We start from the raw sequence: 21481 nt of genomic DNA, 5'->3' as shown, positions 1-21481 counted from the left end.
ATTATTTAAATAGGTTTAATACCACTGTTGCTGGTGGGTCCATTTGTGAAATATATCCCCATCCATACATTCATGGTGATAATTTTCAAATAGCATCTTCCTTTCAAAGGAAACTCTGAAAGCAAAACCTCACAACTCTTCAGTTCATCCCTTCAAGTCAATTTGAAGGATTAATTTTCCTGCAGAAAATAGCAAATGTCAGTATCCTACAGGGAACATGACATTATCCCAGCAGGTAGAAAGGATGTATACAGATTTTATTCTCTGTAGGTTCCACTTGATCTTTGACCAAACATTATAAGGTGATCTTTCAATGCCCAAACCATTGTCTCTAAGGAAAACAATGAGGCCAGGTCAACTATATGCTTAGTGTCGCTGAAAAGATCTGTGAATTCAGATTCTGAGGATGGCATTTTGGTTCCTGAAGTGGAATACAATTTTACTCAAGTGAAATCCTCTTATTGCAGACAAGAGCTTATGGAAGCAAATCAGTGATAGGACTCGCCAACGGGAGCTGAGTAAGAGGTGGATTATAAAGTCTCACTCATTAAATTATAAGGTCATTATAAAGTCATCACTCATAATGTAGAAGCATATATAGATTTGACCAGATCTATATAGTACAGGGCTATCCTCAAGGAAAATAAAAAGTCATAAAACGAATTGGTGACTATTAAGGGGATTTTAATAAAAGTGTAAATGATAAAAACAAAAGGTACCTTTATTCTTAAAATTAGCATTGACAGTAAGCAATTTTAGTTTAGTTCAGTTTTGTTTTGTTTTTTTCCTCCGGGATAATCACCATAAATGGTCATGGATATGGAACAGAATGGAAGAGAAAGTCTTACAATCCAATAGTCCCAGTTCAGGTGAAGGTTCTACAATTTGTTTTGGGGTGGGTGGGAGTGTGGCCAAGGGACCATTTAGCCAAGCCTATTATCCTCCTTCGGCCTCAGATTTCTGGTCTGCAAAAATAAATCAAGTAGTACAAAAGTCACAGTGTTGATGTTAAGATCAGAGCTTATGTACAGAGAGTAGTTTGCATGATATCTATTGTATGCTAATTAAATAGCATCAATCACCCTAAATTCTCTTTAGAATAACCCAGTATGTATGAAATGTATGAATACAGCTTTTCTTTCTTTCTTTCTTTCTTTCTTTCTTTCTTTCTTTCTTTCTTTCTTTCTTTCTTTCTTTCTTTCTTTCCTTCCTTCCTTCCTTCCTTCCTTCCTTCCTTCCTTCCTTCCTTCCTTCCTTCCTTCCTTCTTTCCCTTTCTTTCTCTCTTTCTTTCTTTCTGTCTTTCTGAGAAAGACAGACAGAGAGACAGAGAGACAGAGAGAGAATGCGAGCAGGGGAGGGGCAGAGAGAGAGAGACAGACATAGAATCTGAAGCAGGCTCTAGGCTCTGAGCTGTCAGCACAGAGCCTGCCACGGGGCTCCAACTCATGAACTGCGAGATCATGACTTGAGCCGCAGTCGGAGGCCCAACCAAGTGAGCCAACCAAGCACCCCAATAAAGCTATTCTTTAAATTCACTCAAACTTGTTCTCTTACTTTAGGTTCTGTAACTATTCAATATACCAAAAGTATTCTATGTGTTTCTTCTCAAGGAACAGCCCTTAACTATTTTCTCACATTCAGACGTACACATCTATTTCCTTTTGGGTTATATGCACTATGGCCAAATCCATCTAAATGTGCCCCAAACTGAGCTCATCTCCTTCACCCAAACCACGCACGCCAACTTGATACCACCACCCTGTCACCTTAGACAAAATCCTAGGAGATTTTTAAACATTTTTATGATGATTCCATCTGTCCATTTTTCCAAACATTCCCAGTTCAAGCCATTAGCAAAATATTGCCTCTGGATTGGGACAGTGGTGGAGTTCTCTGTCATTTCTCTGCTTCCAGTTTTGTTCTTCTCAAATCCATCTCCCACAGGGACACCAGAGGGATTTTCCAGAAACCCAACTTGTCTCACTTGACTTCTAATTTAAAGTCCTTCCACGAGTACCCTCCACAGACTGGATAATAAGTCCAAGCTTCTTAAAAGAAAACAACAAATTAGATTTTCCATGAAATGACCCTTAACTCTCCTGTCCCTTCTGGAACCACAGTTTATGCACTGGCAACACTGACTAGACTAGTAATTACCCATAATTACCAAGCTATTTCAGACCTTTCAGGCTGTGCAAATAATGTGACATACTTTTTTCACCTGGTCAACCTTTACTCAATCTCTGAAACTCGTCTGCTTGGGAGACCTTCTAAGTACTCCCTCGTTATAACGAGTGCCCTCCTCAATGCCCTAGAAACCAGAGAAACTGGCTCAAGCGCAGATTTACCATGCTGAACTGAATTTAATTATTTCTAGTTCTACTTTTCACCCTTTACTGAATTTTTTTTTTCCTGCAAAGGACAGTATCATGTTTATTTTTGCATTTCCAAGACACAATAGACGGCACTTGTGTAACAAATAGTTGGTTGGGCTGAACAGAAAGTCATAATTTAAAACGCTTTTTAAAATTTTTTAAAACCTATTAGTGACAAAATTAGATAGAATTGGTGTATACTATGAAAGAAGGCAGAATAATTTCAAATCTGTCTCCTCGTCTTGGGGGCTCTTTAAATTATTTGAGTTTTGTATGACACGGTCTCATTTCCTCATGCCATTGTTAAAAAAAAAACAGAAACATGTTTAAGAACTTAGGAAAACAACAACAAATATATATATATATATTTATATATATATATTTATATATATATATTTATATATATATATATATATATATATTTAATAACCTAGGGCATTTCAGGAATTGTTTTGGCTTCTGCAGACATAAGAGACAACCAAATGAGAGCATTTCTTGTCCTTGTGAACTAAAATTGCAGTGGAGAGGAGGCTGGGCACACAAGAGACGTCATATCCTAAACGAAGGCACACAATAGCTTGTCCCATGGTGACAAGTGCAGTAGATATAAAGGGCGTGGAAGCATGGAGAGGCTGTTGCAGTTGTAAATAGTTTGTTGGAAAATATTCGGAAAGAAGGGGTAGGGGTCAGAAGGAAATGATCTGTGGACAAATGGGAGGAAGAGCCATCCAGGCTGAGAGAGGAAAGTCAAGGCTGAAGGTCTGAAGGCAGCTGCCGGCCTCAGGGACAAGGGGAGATGGCATGAGGGCTGGAGTGGGCTAAGAGAAGCCGGGGGAGCAGGACATGACATTATTATGAAGAGGTGACCCTATGTAGTGTCCTGCAGCTGGGGGCAGCTGGAAACTGCTGGGCTCCACCGGCCTTTATAGATTTTGTCATTGTCTTTGAGTGAGATGTGAGACCCCAGGAGAGCCTGAAAGTGTGCTTCCCGTGTTTCTAGGATCACTCCGGCCCCCACACAGAGGAGGGACTCAAGGTGCACTGCAGAAGTTTAGAAGAGGTTTGGACCCCTGGGGCCACAATGGGGCACAACAGCGGGCCTGGACCGGGATGCCAGTAAGGAGAGCAGGGAATTGTCGGTTTCTGAACCTGTTTCTAGGGTACAGCTCAGATCGTACTTGGGGTCTGAGAGAAAGGAGGCACTGAGGATGGCTCCGGGGTGTTTGAACACAGCAGCTGCAAGCCTGGCCATGAGACCCTGAGAAGTTCTGACGCAGGTACTGTGGCAGCGAATGTTATACAGCTGCGAATGAAATTGCTGTGGAGGATCCCTGCACGTCTGTACATGATGGTGGGAGATGAAGTTAGACAGAAGAGGAACTGATGTCAAGGGGCCTGTCATCTACAGGTGACTGGAGCAAGGAGGGGGAGTAGAGATATGAGACTCAACGGGAGGACAAGAGGGAGAGGAGGAACAGGGCACAGACATCCGTGAGGAGCAGGGAGCGCCCTACCGCATCTCCACCGTGACAGGCAAGAGACATGCCCAGTGGGTGTGGGGGCATGGGGGGGTGCTCTGGGGAGGGGTGGCCAAAGCGGAATGACTCCCTGTTACTGGTCGTGTTACAGTCCTCTTGGCAAACTGCCTGGCCCTGACACAGTTTCGGGGCGTGGCTCTTTGAAAGCTTCCTCTATTTCCTCTATGAGGTGGATCTCTTTGATTTCTTCCTCTTTGGGATCCATAATGATAAACCGTATCTTCTGGAAACATGACCCATTTCATTCATGTTTTCAAATTTTGCGTATATTAAAGCAAAGTTGTCTCTTACAATTACTTTCGTTTCCTGTTGCTGTATTATTTCCTTAGAAGCCATTATTGGACTTTCTCCCTTTTTTGACTAAGTGAGCTGGTGCTTTTTCCATGTAATTATGTTTTTAGTTTTTACTTCTTTTTCTCACAGAAGCAAATTGGATTTATTTGCTGGTTTTAGAGATGTTTAGCACTTATTTGCACTTGCCATCACACTTGTTATTTCTTCCTTGCATTTCTTGGTGGTTTTTGTTTGCTTCTTTTATGAGGTATCAGAACAACTACATCAAATCTTCATAAAAATTTCTCAAAAAAAGAAGCACAGACTCCTGTCACTAAATAAAATAAACATAATCCAGCAGTTTAATTCAAGATTAAAACATCAGTGGGATTCGTACCAAGAATGTAAAACAGACTTATTCAGGAACTATATTAAGATCAATCATTATACGATTAGCTGAAGACAACAGTCATTACTGTCTTCATAGATGATGGATATGTATTTCTTATTTTTTTTCAACATTTATTTATTTTTGGGACAGAGAGAGACAGAGCATGAGCAGGGGAAGGGCAGAGAGAGAGGGAGACACAGAATCGGAAACAGGCTCCAGGCTCTGAGCCATCAGCCCAGAGCCCGACGCGGGGCTCGAACCCACGGACCGCGAGATTGTGACCTGGCTGAAGTCGGACGCTCAACCGACTGCGCCACCCAGGCGCCCCTGTATTTCTTATTTTAAAAAGCCAATAAAATGGGAATAAAAACTTTCTTGACATAATTAAATTTTTTTTTAAACATAAACTAATATAATGGGGAATCGGGGAGATGTTCCCACGTGAGTTAAAAACAAGATAAGCATTTTTATTGAGACAATTAGCAAATGAAAGTAAAGGGGAAAAAATGGAAAGAAGGACACACAATTTTTAGTATTTATAAAATACATTCCTGGATAACACTAGAGAATTGACTGGAAAACTACAAAAATATAAGAGAATTAAATAAAAAAGTGGGTTAAAATTAATAAAATTCACATATATAACATCACTGTATATTGTTACGTATAATAACAACAAAAGATACGGAAACAGACCAACAAAGAAAGGCACAGGATTCATATAAAGAAAATATTTAAAAAATAAAAACTCCTACAGGACACAAAAGCAAGGATACAGAAACAGAAAGTTCTTGGACAGAAATACTCGACATCAAAAACACTCATTTTAACTCTAATTAATTTATAAGTTGAATGTGTTTCTAACAAAAATGTAGTTTAAAAACTTCATGTGACAAGCTTACATATAGTCAAAACATTAACAGAAAGAGTAACCAAGACACTTTTAGGGAAAAACATCACTGAGATAAGTTAGCACCACCATATTATGAAGCACAGTTGAAAACATTAACAGTTGGGGCATCTGGGTGGCTCAGTGGGTTAAGCCTCTGACTTTGCCTTAGGTCATGATCTCGTGGTTCCTGGGTTCAAACCCCACGTTGAGCTCTGTGCTGATAGCTCAGAGCCTGGAGCCTGCTTCGGATTCTGTGTCTCCCTCTCTCTTTGCCCCTCCCCCACTCATGCTCTGTCTCTTTTTCTCTCAGAAATAAACATTAACAACAACAACAACAATAAAATAAAGATTAACAATTAAAATTGTGACAATAGCTCATGAAAAGAACTAATGGGATAGAAGAGAAAGTTTCATGTGAACTCCAAATGAATGAGAAAGTGTACGATATAATAAATGCAACATCTCAAATTGGTGGGAAAAGGTGAACTATCTAACATACTGCATGTAGAGAATGGCAGAATAGTCTAAAACTATAATTGCTGATTGCCACCTCCTATGGTACCCTGGGATAAATTCCAAATGCAACAATGATTTAAACGTACAGCATGAATTTATAAAATCATTAATAGAGGATAGCAGATAATTGTAACCTGGGGTTGGCATATCAATAGAAAGATGGACAACGATGATGAACACAGACTTTACAGAAAAAGTAACAGAATGGGCTTGTATGTAAGCATAGGAAACATACTCAAACTTACTCATGAGGACATGGATTAAAAAAATAGATGTTATTTTTATCTATCAGATTGGCAAAAATCCACGTTGGATATGACATATAGCTGGGGAGACTGCAGACTTATCCACTCTCAGACCTGACAGTTAGAACTGTAAGTTGTCATGAGCCCCATGGAATACAATTTGGCATTATCACTAAAACTTACAATTGTATATCCCGTTTGGTAAATGAGAATTTACTGCACTAATACATCAGCACACATTCAAGGTGACACAGGCTCCGTGTCATTTATTTCTTCATTGTCAGTGAAAGAGTAAACTGGAATTGAAAATTCCATCTATAGTGGGTTTCTAACACAGTATTATATACATATGGAAGAATATTATGTAGCTGTGAAAATAGTTTTGAAGAAATTATTCAGTATTCATATTGAAAGAACCCCAGAATATGTGGTGAGCAGGGAAATAACCCAGCAGGTATAGGAATCAATTACTATTCATCCATCTATATATATTTTTAAATGCTTACTGGAAATCTGGAAATGAGCAAGGAATTAATAAAAAAGGTATCTCAGGTGGGGGACTAGATAAATGCAGTTATAATAGTCTTTTGCTTTTTACTCTCTCACACCATCCATGTATCTATATATTTGTATATGTATATATGGAATACATATAGATATATTTTACAGGTAAATGATCAGTTATATAATAAACCTATAGATAGAATATATAGAGAACACATACTTGTATACATGCATATATATGCATGCACAGAATTTGTATATATACAGATAGAATATATATGTGTATATATATGTCCACATGTATATATTTGAATAGTTACTCAGAGGTTGAGAGGTGGTTTCAAACCCCAGACATTTCATGTCACTGCTATGTCTGTGACCTCGTACTGTCATCAACTTTGCCTTTCAGCAATAAGTTTGCTACATGCTTCTGATATTTCCCTGTTCCCACTTCCACCCAAGAGCAGACACCTGCCTCCCTCACATCTGTGAAATCACGGTTACTTATTTTGTGGCTGAATCTTGTCTTTATTGTCCTTTCGCCACAACATAACCACATAAGAACTTGCAGTTCCTGAGAATCCTGTCCCTGTCATTTTCTGGTCTAATGTAGAGGTCTGTAGAGTAACCGAATGCTTGCTGTGCTTCCCTGATGTACCAGTGAGTAACCGGGCACTCGGAAGGCAAACTGCCTGCGCTCTGAATTACCTTCTCTCTGCAGGAGGCGCGTTGTCTGCAGCCTGGACTGTGAGCGCATAGGTGCGCCCCACTGTCAGCGCCACCCCCTGAGCGATGGTGATGAGCCCCGTGGTTCGGTTGATGGTGAAGTCTCCCTGAGCCCCAACTAGGATTTCGTAGGTAATCTCCCCGTTGGACCCTTCATCTGCATCCACCGCGGTGAGCTGGAATGGGAAATCACAACATCAGTCTTCGGGGCTCAACTAACTTTCCACCACCATGTCATTCCACTCCCCCAACAAAAGGAGCTTGCTTTCAAAGGCAAAAAGTAGGAGAAGATAATTTCAAACAACATATCAGATGAAGGGTTAGTATCCAAGATCTATAAAGAACTTATCAAACTCAACATCCAAAACACAAATAATCCAGTGAAGAAATGGGCAGAGTACGTGAACAGACACTTTTCCAAAGAAGACATCCAGATGGCTAACAGACACATGAAAAGATGCTCAACATCACTTATCATCAGGGAAATACAAATCAAAACCACAATGAGATACCACTTCACACGTGTCGGAATGGCTAAAATTAACAACTCCAGAAACAAGAGAAGTTGGTGAGGATGTGGAGAAAGGGGAACCCTTTTGCACTGTTGGTGGGAATGCAAACTGGTGCAGCCACTCTGGAAAACAGTATGGAGGTCCCTCAAAAACTTAAAAATAGAACTACCCCATTGCTCAGCAATTGTACTACTAGGTATTTAACCAAAGGATGCAAAAATGCTGATTTGAAGGGGCACATGTATCCCAAAGTTTATAGTAGCACTATTAACAATAGCCAAACTGTGGAAAGAGTGCAAGTGTCCACTGACTGAAGAATGGACAAAGAAGATGTGGTAATATATATATAATGGAGTATTACTCGGTGATAACAAAGAATGAAGTCTTGTCATTTACAACAGTGTGGATGGACCTATGGATGAAGTATATTATTCCTGGTGAAATAAGTCAATCGAGAAAGACAAATATAGGATCTCATTCATATGTAGAATTTAAGAAACAAAACAGATGAACATATGGGAAGTAAGGGAAGAAACAGAAATGAGAGGGAAACAAACCACAAGAGACCCTTATTGATAGAAAACAAACTATGGGTTGACAGAGGGACGTAGACGGCGAATGGGCTAGGTGGGGAATGGGTACTATGGACGGCACTTGTTAGGATGAGACCTGGATGTTGTAAGTAAGTGATGAATCACTGAATTATGCTGAAACCAATATTGCATTGCATGTTAACTAGCCAAAATTTAAATTTAAAAAAATGTTTATTGTAATAAAACCCAAACAAAACAAAACCCCAAAGAAACAAAGAAAGTAACATTAAAAATAAAAGTAGGTAAAGAAAGATCTCTTGGCACATTCACTCTTGCCTTGAGCCAATGCTACAGTGCTTGGATTCCGAAGCGATCACGGCAAGAAGGATTTTTTTTTTTTCTTATGAAAGTGATAAAAGTTTTGGATATCGAAGAGTATCTTTATTTTAATTTACTAAAGGAAGTAAGAGGAAAGCTCTAACAGAAAATCTAATATCACTATGGGAAATTTAATTTTTTTCCTCTACCTTCCCTCCTGTTCTGGACACATAAACACATATTACTGCCCGGTGACACTGGAGAAAATGACGTGGGTGAAGTTGGCCTTCATTACTCCCTTTCTTCCCTTTGCTCTTGATTTTTACATCCACACGATTTTCCTTCTGTCTCTCAGAAAGTCTCTTGTCCTTGTACCCTCTTCATTTACATTTTAGTTTAAGGAAAGGTCTTTAAATCTTATTTGCACCGATTTATGAAAGACTGCAAAAGGCCTAGGGTATTACTTTTGCAAAATCACAGAAATGCATCTGCGATTGTAGAAAATCTTATTAAAAATTAGACTGTCAAGCCCAAGAAAGATTTTTTTGAGACAAGGGATTGAATTCAGAGGCCCTGAAATAACACCACACGAGCATTTGTAAGGCTAATTCGCATGTGGTTATAGACATTTGTTAAAACTACTGCATACAAGTTAGTTTCGGGTTATTATGTGTGAAAACAGTTAATGATTTAATTTAATAAAGCAAAATGAAGGTAAGAATAATCTAATGTGCTAAATAAGCCTCTTTGACTTGCTGATAAATATAAATTTACCCGGTGGGGATGGGGGGCATGGAGAAAAAATAGATTCTACTGGGAAATCTTATGCATTTTACAAACATACACAAAATTTTTTGTCTTCATCATTCCAAAACTGATGGATGGAGATAAGAAAGCTGACCTCATATAGTTTATACATAAGGGGAAAACAACAAAAGTTTCTTGATGAAGTCACAATCTCATGGTTCATGAGATCAAGCCCTATGTCAGGCTCTGCACTGATAGCTTGGAGTCTACTTGGGATTTTCTGTCCCCATCTCTCTGCCCCTTCCTTATGCATGCTCACTATTCTGTCTCTCAAAATAAATAAATAAACTTAAAAAAAAAGTAACTTTAAACTTAAAGAAAGGTTCCTGTTGAATAAAGAAAAAAATATATAATTGTAATAAATAAAACTATAGAGGGGTGCCTGGGTGGCTCAGTCGGCTAAATGTCCAACTTTGGCTCAGGTCATGATCTCACATTTCAAGGGTTTGAGCCCTGCATCGGGCTTTGTGCTGACAGCTTGGAGCCTGGAGCCTGCTTTGGATTCTGTCTCCCTCTCTCTGTGCCCCTAACCTGCTAGTGCTCTGTCTCTCAAAAATAAATAAACGTTAAAAAAAAATTATAGAGGGGCGCCTGGGTGGCTCAGTCGGTTGAGTGTCCGACTTCGGCTCAGGTCACGATCTCACGGTCCGTGAGTTCGAGCCCCGCATCAGGCTCTGGGCTGATGGCTCAGAGCCTGGAGCCTGTTTCCGATTCTGTGTCTCCCTCGCTCTCTACCCCCCCCCCCCCCCCCCCGTTCATGCTCTGTCTATCTCTGTCTCAAAAATAAATAAACGTTAAAAAAAATTTAAAAAAAATTATAGAAAAAAATTTGTGACATTTTTATATCAATTTCTAGCCCCTAATTTTCACTTGAATTCAGTTTTAAGAACGCTGTGTTAATTAATGTCCAAATTCCATGTTCCCCACCCTAATAAAATGTAAACAAAGTACTTTACACACACCATCATGCCTAAGGGGAAATGCTATGCATACTATGTTCCTATTGTCATTATCAACTGCATTTAGAATGATAATGTGCACAGAAACAGCAGCTACAAAAATAATTGAGAGGAAAGAAGGGAATTTGAGAGGTTGGCATTCAGTTAGCTGAGATTTGGGGGTGGACAGATGTGGCTGCCAGAAGGAAAAGCATTTTATAAAATCATTCTGGACTTATGGGAGGATGACTGACATGGTCCTAAAGGCAAGGGAGAAGGAAACTATTTGCAGAAACAGAGCAGATGAGTGATGTATATTTATGGAGAACTATTCAAGCCAGACCAACTCAATTCTCTTTCATATGTGGGTAAAATTAGAAAATTAGTGGGTGGAGGAGCAGAGGAGATATCAATTTTGATTATAGTAAATCACCTAACATAATGTCTCAGGAAATCTTAATTAAAATTTAGCTCAAACTGGATTCAATATTAACACTCTTCCTGGGACTTAAGTTGGCTAAAGGAATTTAATGAATAATGGCAAGGCATCAAGTTAAGAAGTGTTGAGGGGCGTGCTGGGGGGACGTAGGTATCGTGGCCGGTCTTATTTAACATTTTCATGAATGATGTCAGAAAGGAGGATAAACTGGATAATAATTAAATTGAGGAAGGCACCCGTCTGGGAGGTGCTATAAATACCAAATAGGACGGCAACGCACAGATGAGAAAAACAGTCCCCAAACTGCACAGCCAGCCAACCACGGAGGAGCTGATATATTCAGGGAACATCACTAGCTCCACAGAAACCATCCGGAAGCAGAGACTTTAACAAAGAAGCCCCAAATCAGTTCCACATGTAAGTGACGTATACAGCTCGATACTCCTTTTCAGTCTTTTAGAACTAAATCTTAACACAGTGGGCTAAGAGTCAACATAAGTGAGTCCCCACACATCAAACAAAACTATTGTGAAGAAATTATTGGTGGTCCAAGATTTGAAAAGGGAACGGAGACAGTGACTGAATATCCAAAAAATGGTAATTTCCCCTGCATAAGAGCTCAGCAACTCCACTGTGGTGGGGATTTCATTCAATCACGCCCCAAGGACTGCAATCAGTGATCTCTGAGATGAAGGTGTTGAAGGTATTCCCAAAGCAGAGGGGAAATCTGCCTCTTAAGTCAAAGAGAATGGAGGAGGGGCTGACTTACACGGAGAGGCCAAAGTGTCGCTTGCAAGTTACCACAAACTAAAATAAAATCTATGATTTGTAACCGTTTTACTGAAACGTTATGATACTGAGATGGTGAGACCTTGTGTGTCGTGTGTCCATAGCTCTTTTCTGCAGGGTGCTACAGTCCTCTTCATGAAGTGTGACCCTAACCCCCACCCGTTAGGAGGGCCCTAACCGCCTCCTCCTTGCTATTCCTATATGTGCGTGCTCCAGACAGCCCGAGCCACCCCTCGCTGCCACAAGAAATAAAGATAAAGATGAATAAATAAATACAACATTCTGATCTGTCCCTGCTATTCCTGTCTAGGTCTGGCTGTGGTTTATCTCTCTCTTCAATCTCTTTCTTGTGCCTGAGAAATGGAAAAAATATATGGCTTTATGTAAAAAGACAAATATAAAGAATGTTGGGTCATAAACTGAACAAAAACTTAAATAGGAGTCTCACAAAAGAAGAAAGGATTAAATAAAAGTCATAGTTCATACAGAGAGAATCATCAGACTTAAGCTAAAGTCAAGCGTGAACACGGTATTTTTACGTGCATGGTGGCTAAAGTGACCATGACTAAGTATGTCGAGCAGTTGATGTTTTTGCCTCCTGGGCATCCTGGGCCTTGCTTCTACTAAAAGCCACTCGCTTTCCTCAGAGAGCTGCTCACCGCCTCGCAGCCCATGCTTGGCTGGGGCTGGTCTTAGCTCCGGCATTGGGAGTCAGATTCTGGCCTGGACACTGCTTGGTTTCACAACTGGCAAGTTATCCAGGCTGCATACTCAGGGTGACTCCTGGAACCACAGGAGAGGGTAGCTCTGCATTTCTTGAGGACCCTACTGGTCAATTCATATCTGACATTTTCCTCATGTTTATGTCTGCACTGGGTCTTTCCAAGACTGAGGTCCATGAGAAGAAGATGATGCCAGGAAACAGGGAGAAAATATCAGTGATGACACTCTTTCCACTTATGCCTGAGGCAAATTCACCACTGAACTTTTATGATAAATGAACCAAAAATGTACTTAAAAAAAAAAAAAAAGAAAAAGCGAGTTTACTTTGAAATTATGTCAATTCAACCCTAAAAAAAAACCAAATAATATAGGAAAAGATGTTATGACTAGTTATTCTCCTTGGCTTCCTTTGTGACTATTCTTCAGGGGTCTTGTACTTTGAGGTTTTGCTGTGTGGTGCCGTGTGGTCATTCATACATCAACCATCTTTGATCTAATGTATGATTATTCACGACAATGGTCAAGGGTCACGCTACGCAAGTCGTAGAGTTGCCCTTGTGTAGAAATCATGATTAGCTATTTAAAAAGTAATAAAAAAATAGGTATACACAGATAAATAACAAGTATATATTTCCCTGTAGTAAAGCAATTCTTTTTTAAACAAAGCAAATTATCTAAATTAATTAAGAATTTATAAAAATGTATGCTCCTTAGAATGTCCTTCTTCCTCCTGTTATTACTCATGTTAACTATTCAAACCAGGCAGACAAAACACTCGAGACGTGTGTGTAAGTTTTGTAGATATTTAGTCCAAGGTAAGGTCATAAATACTCATGTTTAGTTCTTTTTAAAATGAAGTTCAATTTGCAAAGTGAATTTTGGATTGATGGCATGTGAAAACATGTAAAGCCGAGTTTAGAAGAGTCTGGAAAATTCTGTATCCTTCCACAAGAGTTATAGAAGTAAGCCAACTGAGATCACTAGGTGATAATCATAAAAGCAGAATTAATTCCTGAACTTAATTTAGGGAAAATAATAATCTTGAGAAAAACATTCATTTCTAAATAATTAATGAAAACATACAATGGTCCTAAGCACTATGCTGTGCTAGGAGCTGGCGGTAAGTTAAAGGTGGTCAATAAAAAGTGGGCTCTCCTCCTTCTCCTTCCTCTTTCCTCCTCTTCTTTTTTCCTCCTATTCTCTTCCTCCCTCCTCCCCCTCCTCCCCCTCCTTATCCTCCTCCCCTTCCTCTGACTCTTTCTTTCCCCTCCCCTCCTCCCCCCCCTCCTCCCCTCCTCTTCCTGTTTCTTCTCCTCCTTTCCCATCCTTTCTTCTCCTTATTTTTGGAATTAACCATCAGCAGAAGAAAGTTATTTATTTATTTTGTTTTTAAGTTTTTTATTTTTATTTTTGAGTGAGACAGAGCATGAGCAGGGCAGGAGCAGAGAGAGAGGGAGACACAGAATCGGAAGCAGGCTCCAGGCTCCAAGCTGTCAGCACAGAGAGCGATGCGGGGCTCGAACTCACAAGCTGTGAGATCATGACCTGAGCTGAAGTCAGACGCTTAACCGACTGAGCCACCCAGGCACTCCAACAGAAGAAAATTATTGATAAAACTAGGGCATCTATACTGACATGTTGTGGCAAGTACTACTAGAAATGAACATAAACAATGAGTGAGCTACAGGGTAGGTGTGAAAGCCCATTGGCATGGGTCACATGGAAGTTGGAAGTGAAAGATGGGCGCATGATTGAAGAAGATGGGTTACACACAGTCATTGGAAAAGGGAAGGGCATGTGCGAGGACCCTGAGGAAAGGGCAGTGGATAAGGGTCTTGGGGACCCTGAACGTGATGACCTGGAGAAAGAGTAACACGTGACGAAGAAGGGCAACATGTAGAGGCAAGTGATGAACTTGAATCAGTGTGTGACAACTGAATACTGAAAGGATTTACTGGTATTTGACATCTGATCCATATGGTAGGAAAATCCAGAGAGAGTGCCATCACGGGTGGGTCAGAAGTTTACAGAGAATAGCGGTGAACTCATTGAATGGTTCTTATTTATGACAAAAATTACAACTGTGCTTATTTCCAAAAAATGGATCAAAACGTTCACACCTGACTTAGAGAACAAAATAAATTTGAAGGAGGAAAAGTTGTGGTCAACAGCACAGACACCAGTCCGATGATGAAGAATGTGGCCGTACTTGTCTGCGGTGCGCACAGGCTCCAGCTCTCCCATAGCCTTCTGCTGCCTGATGACGCAAAGTGTTCACTCTGGGACCCTCGCCACCGGGATATCCGTTTCAATCTAGTGCTTTTTATTATTAAGGGAGATAATCTATTAATAAGGAATTTCTTGGTATTCCAGCCTCCAATGCATTTCACCTGGAGAGTATACAGGGATGGTGCTGCGGTGAGGACCTCCTTAGGAAATACTCACTGTGAAAGGCACTCTATGTCATTTCAAGAACCTCAGATAGTGTCTGGGGCTGGTCTAGTTTGAGTTTTAGCCAAGGCAGACAAGACCGCATTGGGCCACCCGGCATTCACTTCTGTTTCCCAGTATGTCATGCCGGATTCCTTTCATTTTGTATTTTGCATTTAATGTAGGTTATTCTTCTGTTTCTCTCCTGGCCTATTTGTGAAAATATCACAAGTGCAGTTCTTGAAGGCTTGTGTAATAATATGTTGCAGAATTACGCTTTTGCTAAACAATTTGTGATTTTCCAATTCTCTTCAGACAGTAAGGGATTACTGAAATAATCCCCTTTGATTATTTAATTCAGCAGAACAAGGACTCAGTGCCCCAGCACATCTGTTATCTTACAGTTCTTATTAGACACATAGGCGATGCCTAGTATGAAATGTAGGGTCTTATAAAAGGAATACATCTGCATAGAAGTGATATAAAAATATATGGAATTTTCCTCTGATAAACATAAATTACAGTCACGACTTGTAATTGATTCATGAAAATATTCACTGAAATTATTTCAGTAGAAAGAAAAAAAAAGTGCTTTCTTCCTGTTAATACAATGCCTTTATGTTATTTAATTCATGTGTTTCTCTCCAATTCATCACAGGAATCCCTATTTTCAAAATTCTATTCCTTCCTTTATACAATACACGTGGCCCCATCACTACTCCTGAGTGAAACTGCTCTTTCAGAGGAGCATCTAGGAGGCAGGACTTCTGGCTCTTGTGGTAGGAGGAGGCTGGATAATCCCTTTCCCAAAAAGTAACAATCTAAGCAAAATTATCAAAAACACCACTTAGGGCTTTCACTGAAAGTGGAAATTCACTGAAGTAGAGAAATTGAGAGAAATTATTCATGAAAAACTGTTGCGACATTAGGGAAGGAAAGCAGGGGTCAGTGGCCTTTGTGCTTGGGTGTCACTCTACCCCCCACATCCCTCAAGTACAGAAGGTTTGGCACAGGTTTGTAAAAGCAGGGCTGGCCATGAAAAGCAGCAGATCTGCTTTAAGACAAGATAGACAGAATCTGGTGTGGAGTTAAAAGACCCAAGAACAAACCAGTTTGACAATAGATTATATTAAAAAAAAAAAAAAAGACTGAAGCACAGTGGGAAATGAGTGAGGAATCTTCTCAGCTCTGCCCATAGGAGTTGTGGAGTTGGGGGTGTCTCAGCTGAAGTCAGCTGGGACCAAGTCAGAAATTTAGCAGAAAATACAGATAATAAGAGCCCAATAGAAGGGCTATACAGGCTCTGTTCATGTCTGAAACTACTGGCATGCAGACAGGAGACATGGGAAGGCTTGGGGAATCTCCATGCCGACAGGACATCCTGAGCACGGCCTGAACATTCTGTGCTCGGCCCAACCTATGCTCAGATCAACCGGTAAAGGTGTTTGTGCAAACCTCAGTGGAAATCACTGGCTGGCATTAAGATATAGAGAAACAAGAACAAATCCTAAAAAGCCAGCTAAAAATTGAAAATAAGAATCAAAGCAAAAATCAGGCACAGACGTTAGGAGCCACAAACCTAACAGAGACAGGTTCAGCAGATGAAGTCTGTATATGTTATTAAAAGAAAACAAAAACACTTCATAGTTCATATCGAGATCCAGAAGTACTACAATATAGAGTTAAAACAAACGTGGTAATTAAAAAATAAATCTAGAGATTGTTAAACAAAAAATTATTCTGACACTTGCTAACATGGTAAGGAAGGCATCGTCCAGGCCCTTTGTGATATGTGTCAGGACTATCAGCATAGGGGAGAAGGAGGGCTCAGCTCAACTCCAGTTGCGGTAAAGGCAGCTGAGGACTTCCAGCTATTGACCAGAGTGGATGGAAAATTATTAACGGAAGACATCAAGTGTAGGGGGATTTTTGTTAAAACAACTTAGCAAGATTTTTGCAGAAGGTAGGCGAGGGTGATCAGATACCAGGGTAGGCGATGAGGGATTTGATCGGATACTGAGGTTAGGGGCTGTCTATAACGAGGGGAACAGGATTCTTGCTGAAACTGGGCTGGGCCGACCAAAGACAAGGTCCAACCATGAGGCCTGATTGAAAAGGCTCACCATAGCTGAACTAAAGTTTGCTCAGGGAGAGAGTTTCTGTCAAGAACTAAGAGGTCCATGGATCTGAATAATAGATACAAACAAGAAGTGCACCTAGACACATCACACCCAAATTGCTGAAACACAAAGAATATCTTAAAAGCAGAAAAAAAATAAGGACTCATTTCATAAAAGGAAACAATGTGTCATTCACGGCTGACTTCTCATTACAAATAATAGAGGTCAGTAAGCATAGGAATGACATATTCAAAGGGTTGGGATGAAAAACAACCACCCTCTGTCAACCAAGTATAATATATCTGGTGAGACAATCCTTCAAATTGAAGGCAAAATAAAGACATTCAATCATTTATATAATACATCATATTGATGAAACAAAGGATGGAACCACATGATAATCTCAATAAATACAGAAAAAGCAATTGGTAAAACTGTCCATTTACAAAAAAGGTGATTCAACAAACTAGAAATAGAAGGAAACTTCTTCAACGTGACAAAAACTATCTACAAAGCCACCAAAAGCTGGCATTATACTTAAAGATAAGGGCTCAATGCTTTCCCCTAAGATCAGGAGCATAAAAAGGATGCTCTCACCACTTCTATTCAACATTGTACTGGAGGTTCCAGGCAGTGCAATAAAGTATGTAAAAGAACAAAAACAATAAAAGGCATTGGATTGGTAGGATGAAGTAAAACCATACTTATTTGAAGAAGATACGGTTATCTATGTAGAAAATGCTAAGTAATCTACAGGAAACCATGAAAGCTAGCAAATGACTACCAAGGCTAAACAAAATCTGTTGCATTTTCTTTCTTTTTTTACATTTGTGGTGAGCAATCCCAAAATAAAATATTTCCATCCATGATGGCTTCAAAAATGACAAAATAACTATGAATAAATTTAGCAAAATATGTGCAAATTGTACACACCAAAATCTACAACATTGCTGAGATAAATGTAAAAGTATATGGAAAAAGAGTCCATGTTCATGGATTGAGAGATTCAATACTGTTAAGATGGAAATTCTCCACAATTTATTTGATTTATAAATTCACTATAACCTCTATCAATATCCTTATCAGGCTTTGTTTTGTAGAATTTGTCAAGTTAATCCTAAAATTTCTATGGAAATATAAGGGACCCAGAATAGCCACAGGAATTTTAGAAAAGATAAATAATTTAAAAAGACTTATACTATATGATTTCAAAATATACTATCAACCTACAATAATCAAGACAATGTGGTTTAGGAATAAAGTAAACATATAGATTAATGGAACAGAAGTTCAGAAATAACCTCTTCCATTTATGGCTAACTGATTCCCAACAAAGATACCATAGTAATTCAAGGATGAAAAGATAGTTTTTACATGGTGAGACAATTAGATATTTCTATGCAGAAGATTAAAAAAATAGAGATGAACTGAAACCTTTATGTCACAGCATCTAAAATGGATCACTTGTACAACATAAAAGCTAAGAGTATGAGCCTCACAGATAACAGAAAATGTTCATGAACTTACTTGGCAAAACCTTCTCAAAAATGACACCAAAATCATGATACACAAAAAAGAAAAAATAATAATAAATTAAACTCTCTCAAAATTAAAAGCTTTGATCTTTTAAAACCACTGCTAAGAATATGAGAGACACAACACAGACTCTGAGAAAGTATGTGGTAATCATCATATATCGGATAATGGACTTGTGGTCATAACTTACAAAGAAGAATTACAAGTCAATATGAAGAAGATAAGCAGTACAGATAAGAAAATGGGCAGATGATTTGAATAGACATTATATCAAAAATAGAAAAATCACTAACAGGCACATGAAAAGATCTCAAAATCAAGACTCCTTCAGGAAATGAAAATTAAAACCACAATGAGATATGGCAAGGTACCTGCTATGGTGGGCTTAATAAAGACTGACGATACCAAGTGTCAGTGATGATGTGGACATGTTCAGCAACTGATGAACAGATTAATAAAACCTAGTGTTTTTATACAATGGAAGACTATTGAGAAGTTCCAAGAAAGAGAACTACAGTACTGAGTCATGCTACAACATAGATGGCTAAATACAGTCACGGTGCTGCTACTAAATATACTATTGAGTCATGCTAAATGAAAGACACCACCTCTCCTCCCCCCAAAAAAGATTACCGCATGTTGTACAATTCCACATTTTTGAGATTTTTAGACAAGGCACATTTTTTTAGAGATAAAAAGCAGAACTAGGGTCTCAGAGTCAGGGCTGGGGGGAGTATTGACTGCAAGCAGGCACAAGGAGACATTCTGGGTGATGACGATGTTTGGACCTGGTTGTGGTCACTATTACATAAGTGTCTAAATTTACTAGAAAATCACCCTGATGATGAATGTGTATTAGGACATGTAAATTATGCTCACTGATGCTCTCCAAAATTAGGAAGGAATGTAGAATCTTTACCCATCCTTACCCATTTTGCCTTTCTAATGCATTGACAGGATATCATTCAGGCCGACCAGAACCATTCTAATTATTCATTCCTTGTCTTGTGATTTGATTCACTTTTCTCCTTTCTTACTTCCTTCCAATGCACATTTCAAAGTTTAGGTCTTGGTTGTATTTCATAAACAGGTGTTTCTATCTTTGAAACCACTATGACCTCCTCTACTCTCAGGTAATTGTCTTCAGCTCCATGTTATTCCATGACACCTTTTCAAACCTACCCCTTCTTCCTGGGAATGGACAGAAGGGAAAGTTCTGGAAGGCAAGGAAACATCAGCCTTAGGGAACAAAGGTAGAACACGATCAGCAAATCCCACTCTGGAATGCTGAGCCTGTGTTAAGAAAAGTAATAAAAGGTAAACCAGGTAAAAATGTGGAATATGGAATGAGAATAAACAAAGATTTAAAAGGAGCATATCTTTAAACTTTTCTCTGAGAGAACACTTCAGAGCAAGAATATAACCCTGTCAATGGCTCCTCTCAGATGTGATATTGAGTTGTGGCTGATGCTAGAGGAGGCCACTGCATTTGGCTTTTGTATGAAGCCAACGTATAAGACCCACCTGGGATCACTTGGAAATGTAGCTCTCCAGGGTACCTTTTGTGTGGTTTGGACAGATTCGGGGTCAACACGGTATTGTCTCATGAGAGACAAATGCCTGGTACGCTAAGATGACGCCCAGAAGCTTATGTCTGTGAAAACTTATACCTGGGGGATGGTGTATGGTTATGATGCCAGACCAGATGAAACCCAGAGTTTCCTGAGAGATAGTCTCTACTGCTTACTCTGGTATTGAAAAATGCATGATATGTGAGAAAACCTGATTTTTTTTGGAAAGTGGACAAAATAACATTGCAATATTAATTGAAGTGTGCTGTGTTCAACGTTTAACCTCTTGGCCTCAGCTCTATGATATAATAAAGGATCTCTGGTTCACTTATACAGTCAGATCAAAATGAAACTTGAGTGGATATTGATCTCCTGGATAGAAAGATTATTTGGAAAGGCAACCTAAAACTCACCAGCTAGGTAATAACCGTGGAGAGAGATTTGTTGGAGAAAGAATTTAATTTATGTTAATTTATGTTTGAAAAACTTTCATACAGAGTTGAATATCACTATTAACACTTACGAAAAGGTGTAAGTAAAAACGGATGAAGGAAATGACTAATCTTTAAAATGTTGAAGAAATATTAGATAATCTACTTAGGGAAAGATATAGTCGGAAATGTATTTTGCAGAGGGAATTCTAACTCCTTACTGGATAAAAGATATTCTCGTGCTTACCAGTGTTCTAGGAAGTCTGCTTTTATTTACTAGGTATTATAGAAGTTGCTATAACAAAAATTTCAGGAGAATGCCTCAGGTATATGTATCAAGGGGGTAAAATATCCTGAGTGTGGATGATTTAGAAGACATTAGAAATTGTATTTAGACACAAGACTTCCACTAGGCTATTGTCATACAAGTTACATTGTTAACTGCCCTGTATCCTAACCTGATGCTAAATAAACTTGGAGCTACAAGAGGCCTATTGGATCTCAAGGTTGGGAGTCAGTCTGAACCTAAGACCATTGCCTCTGGTCAAGCAAACTGGGCAATCTAGTCATCTCCACATTACGCTCTCTGCAGCCTTAATGTGAACTTTGAAGCTAAAAAGCATATGGGGCTACTAGTCAGCCCTCTCCTGTTGGGCACGTCCCAGACTAATCTAAGATGGCAGTCACGTCAGTTGAGTGGGTGTTTAGCAAAGGTATCTTTCAGGTGTATAATTCAGGAGGAGGTATGAACACCATTAACACCACCATGATCATTAATATTTTAGGGACCATTAAAAGGGTTGTTACTGGAGATGGTTACTCTCTTAGGTGTTCCTATCCCCGATAAAAAGCCCAAGAATAAAGCTGCAACAG

The 21481-nt window shown here is 39.3% G+C and overlaps 1 protein-coding gene across 8 annotated transcripts in view; it reads right to left on the bottom strand.

Moving 5' to 3' along the window:
* The window catches only part of PCDH15 (protocadherin related 15), a 1549353-nt gene that overhangs the window by 305105 nt on the left and 1222767 nt on the right, over window positions 1-21481 (bottom strand). For all 8 annotated transcript variants that reach the window (XM_045040943.1, XM_045040941.1, XM_045040940.1 and 5 more), the window contains one exon: window positions 7444-7637. In XM_045040943.1, coding sequence (XP_044896878.1) covers window positions 7444-7637 — 194 coding nt within the window. The remainder of the gene's footprint in view (window positions 1-7443; window positions 7638-21481) is intronic.

Source organism: Felis catus, chromosome D2 (assembly GCF_018350175.1).
Source record: "Felis catus isolate Fca126 chromosome D2, F.catus_Fca126_mat1.0, whole genome shotgun sequence".
Lineage (NCBI taxonomy): Eukaryota > Metazoa > Chordata > Mammalia > Carnivora > Felidae > Felis > Felis catus.
The sequence above is the reverse complement of the archived record's forward strand: the minus strand, read 5'-3'. Positions and strand labels throughout refer to the sequence as shown.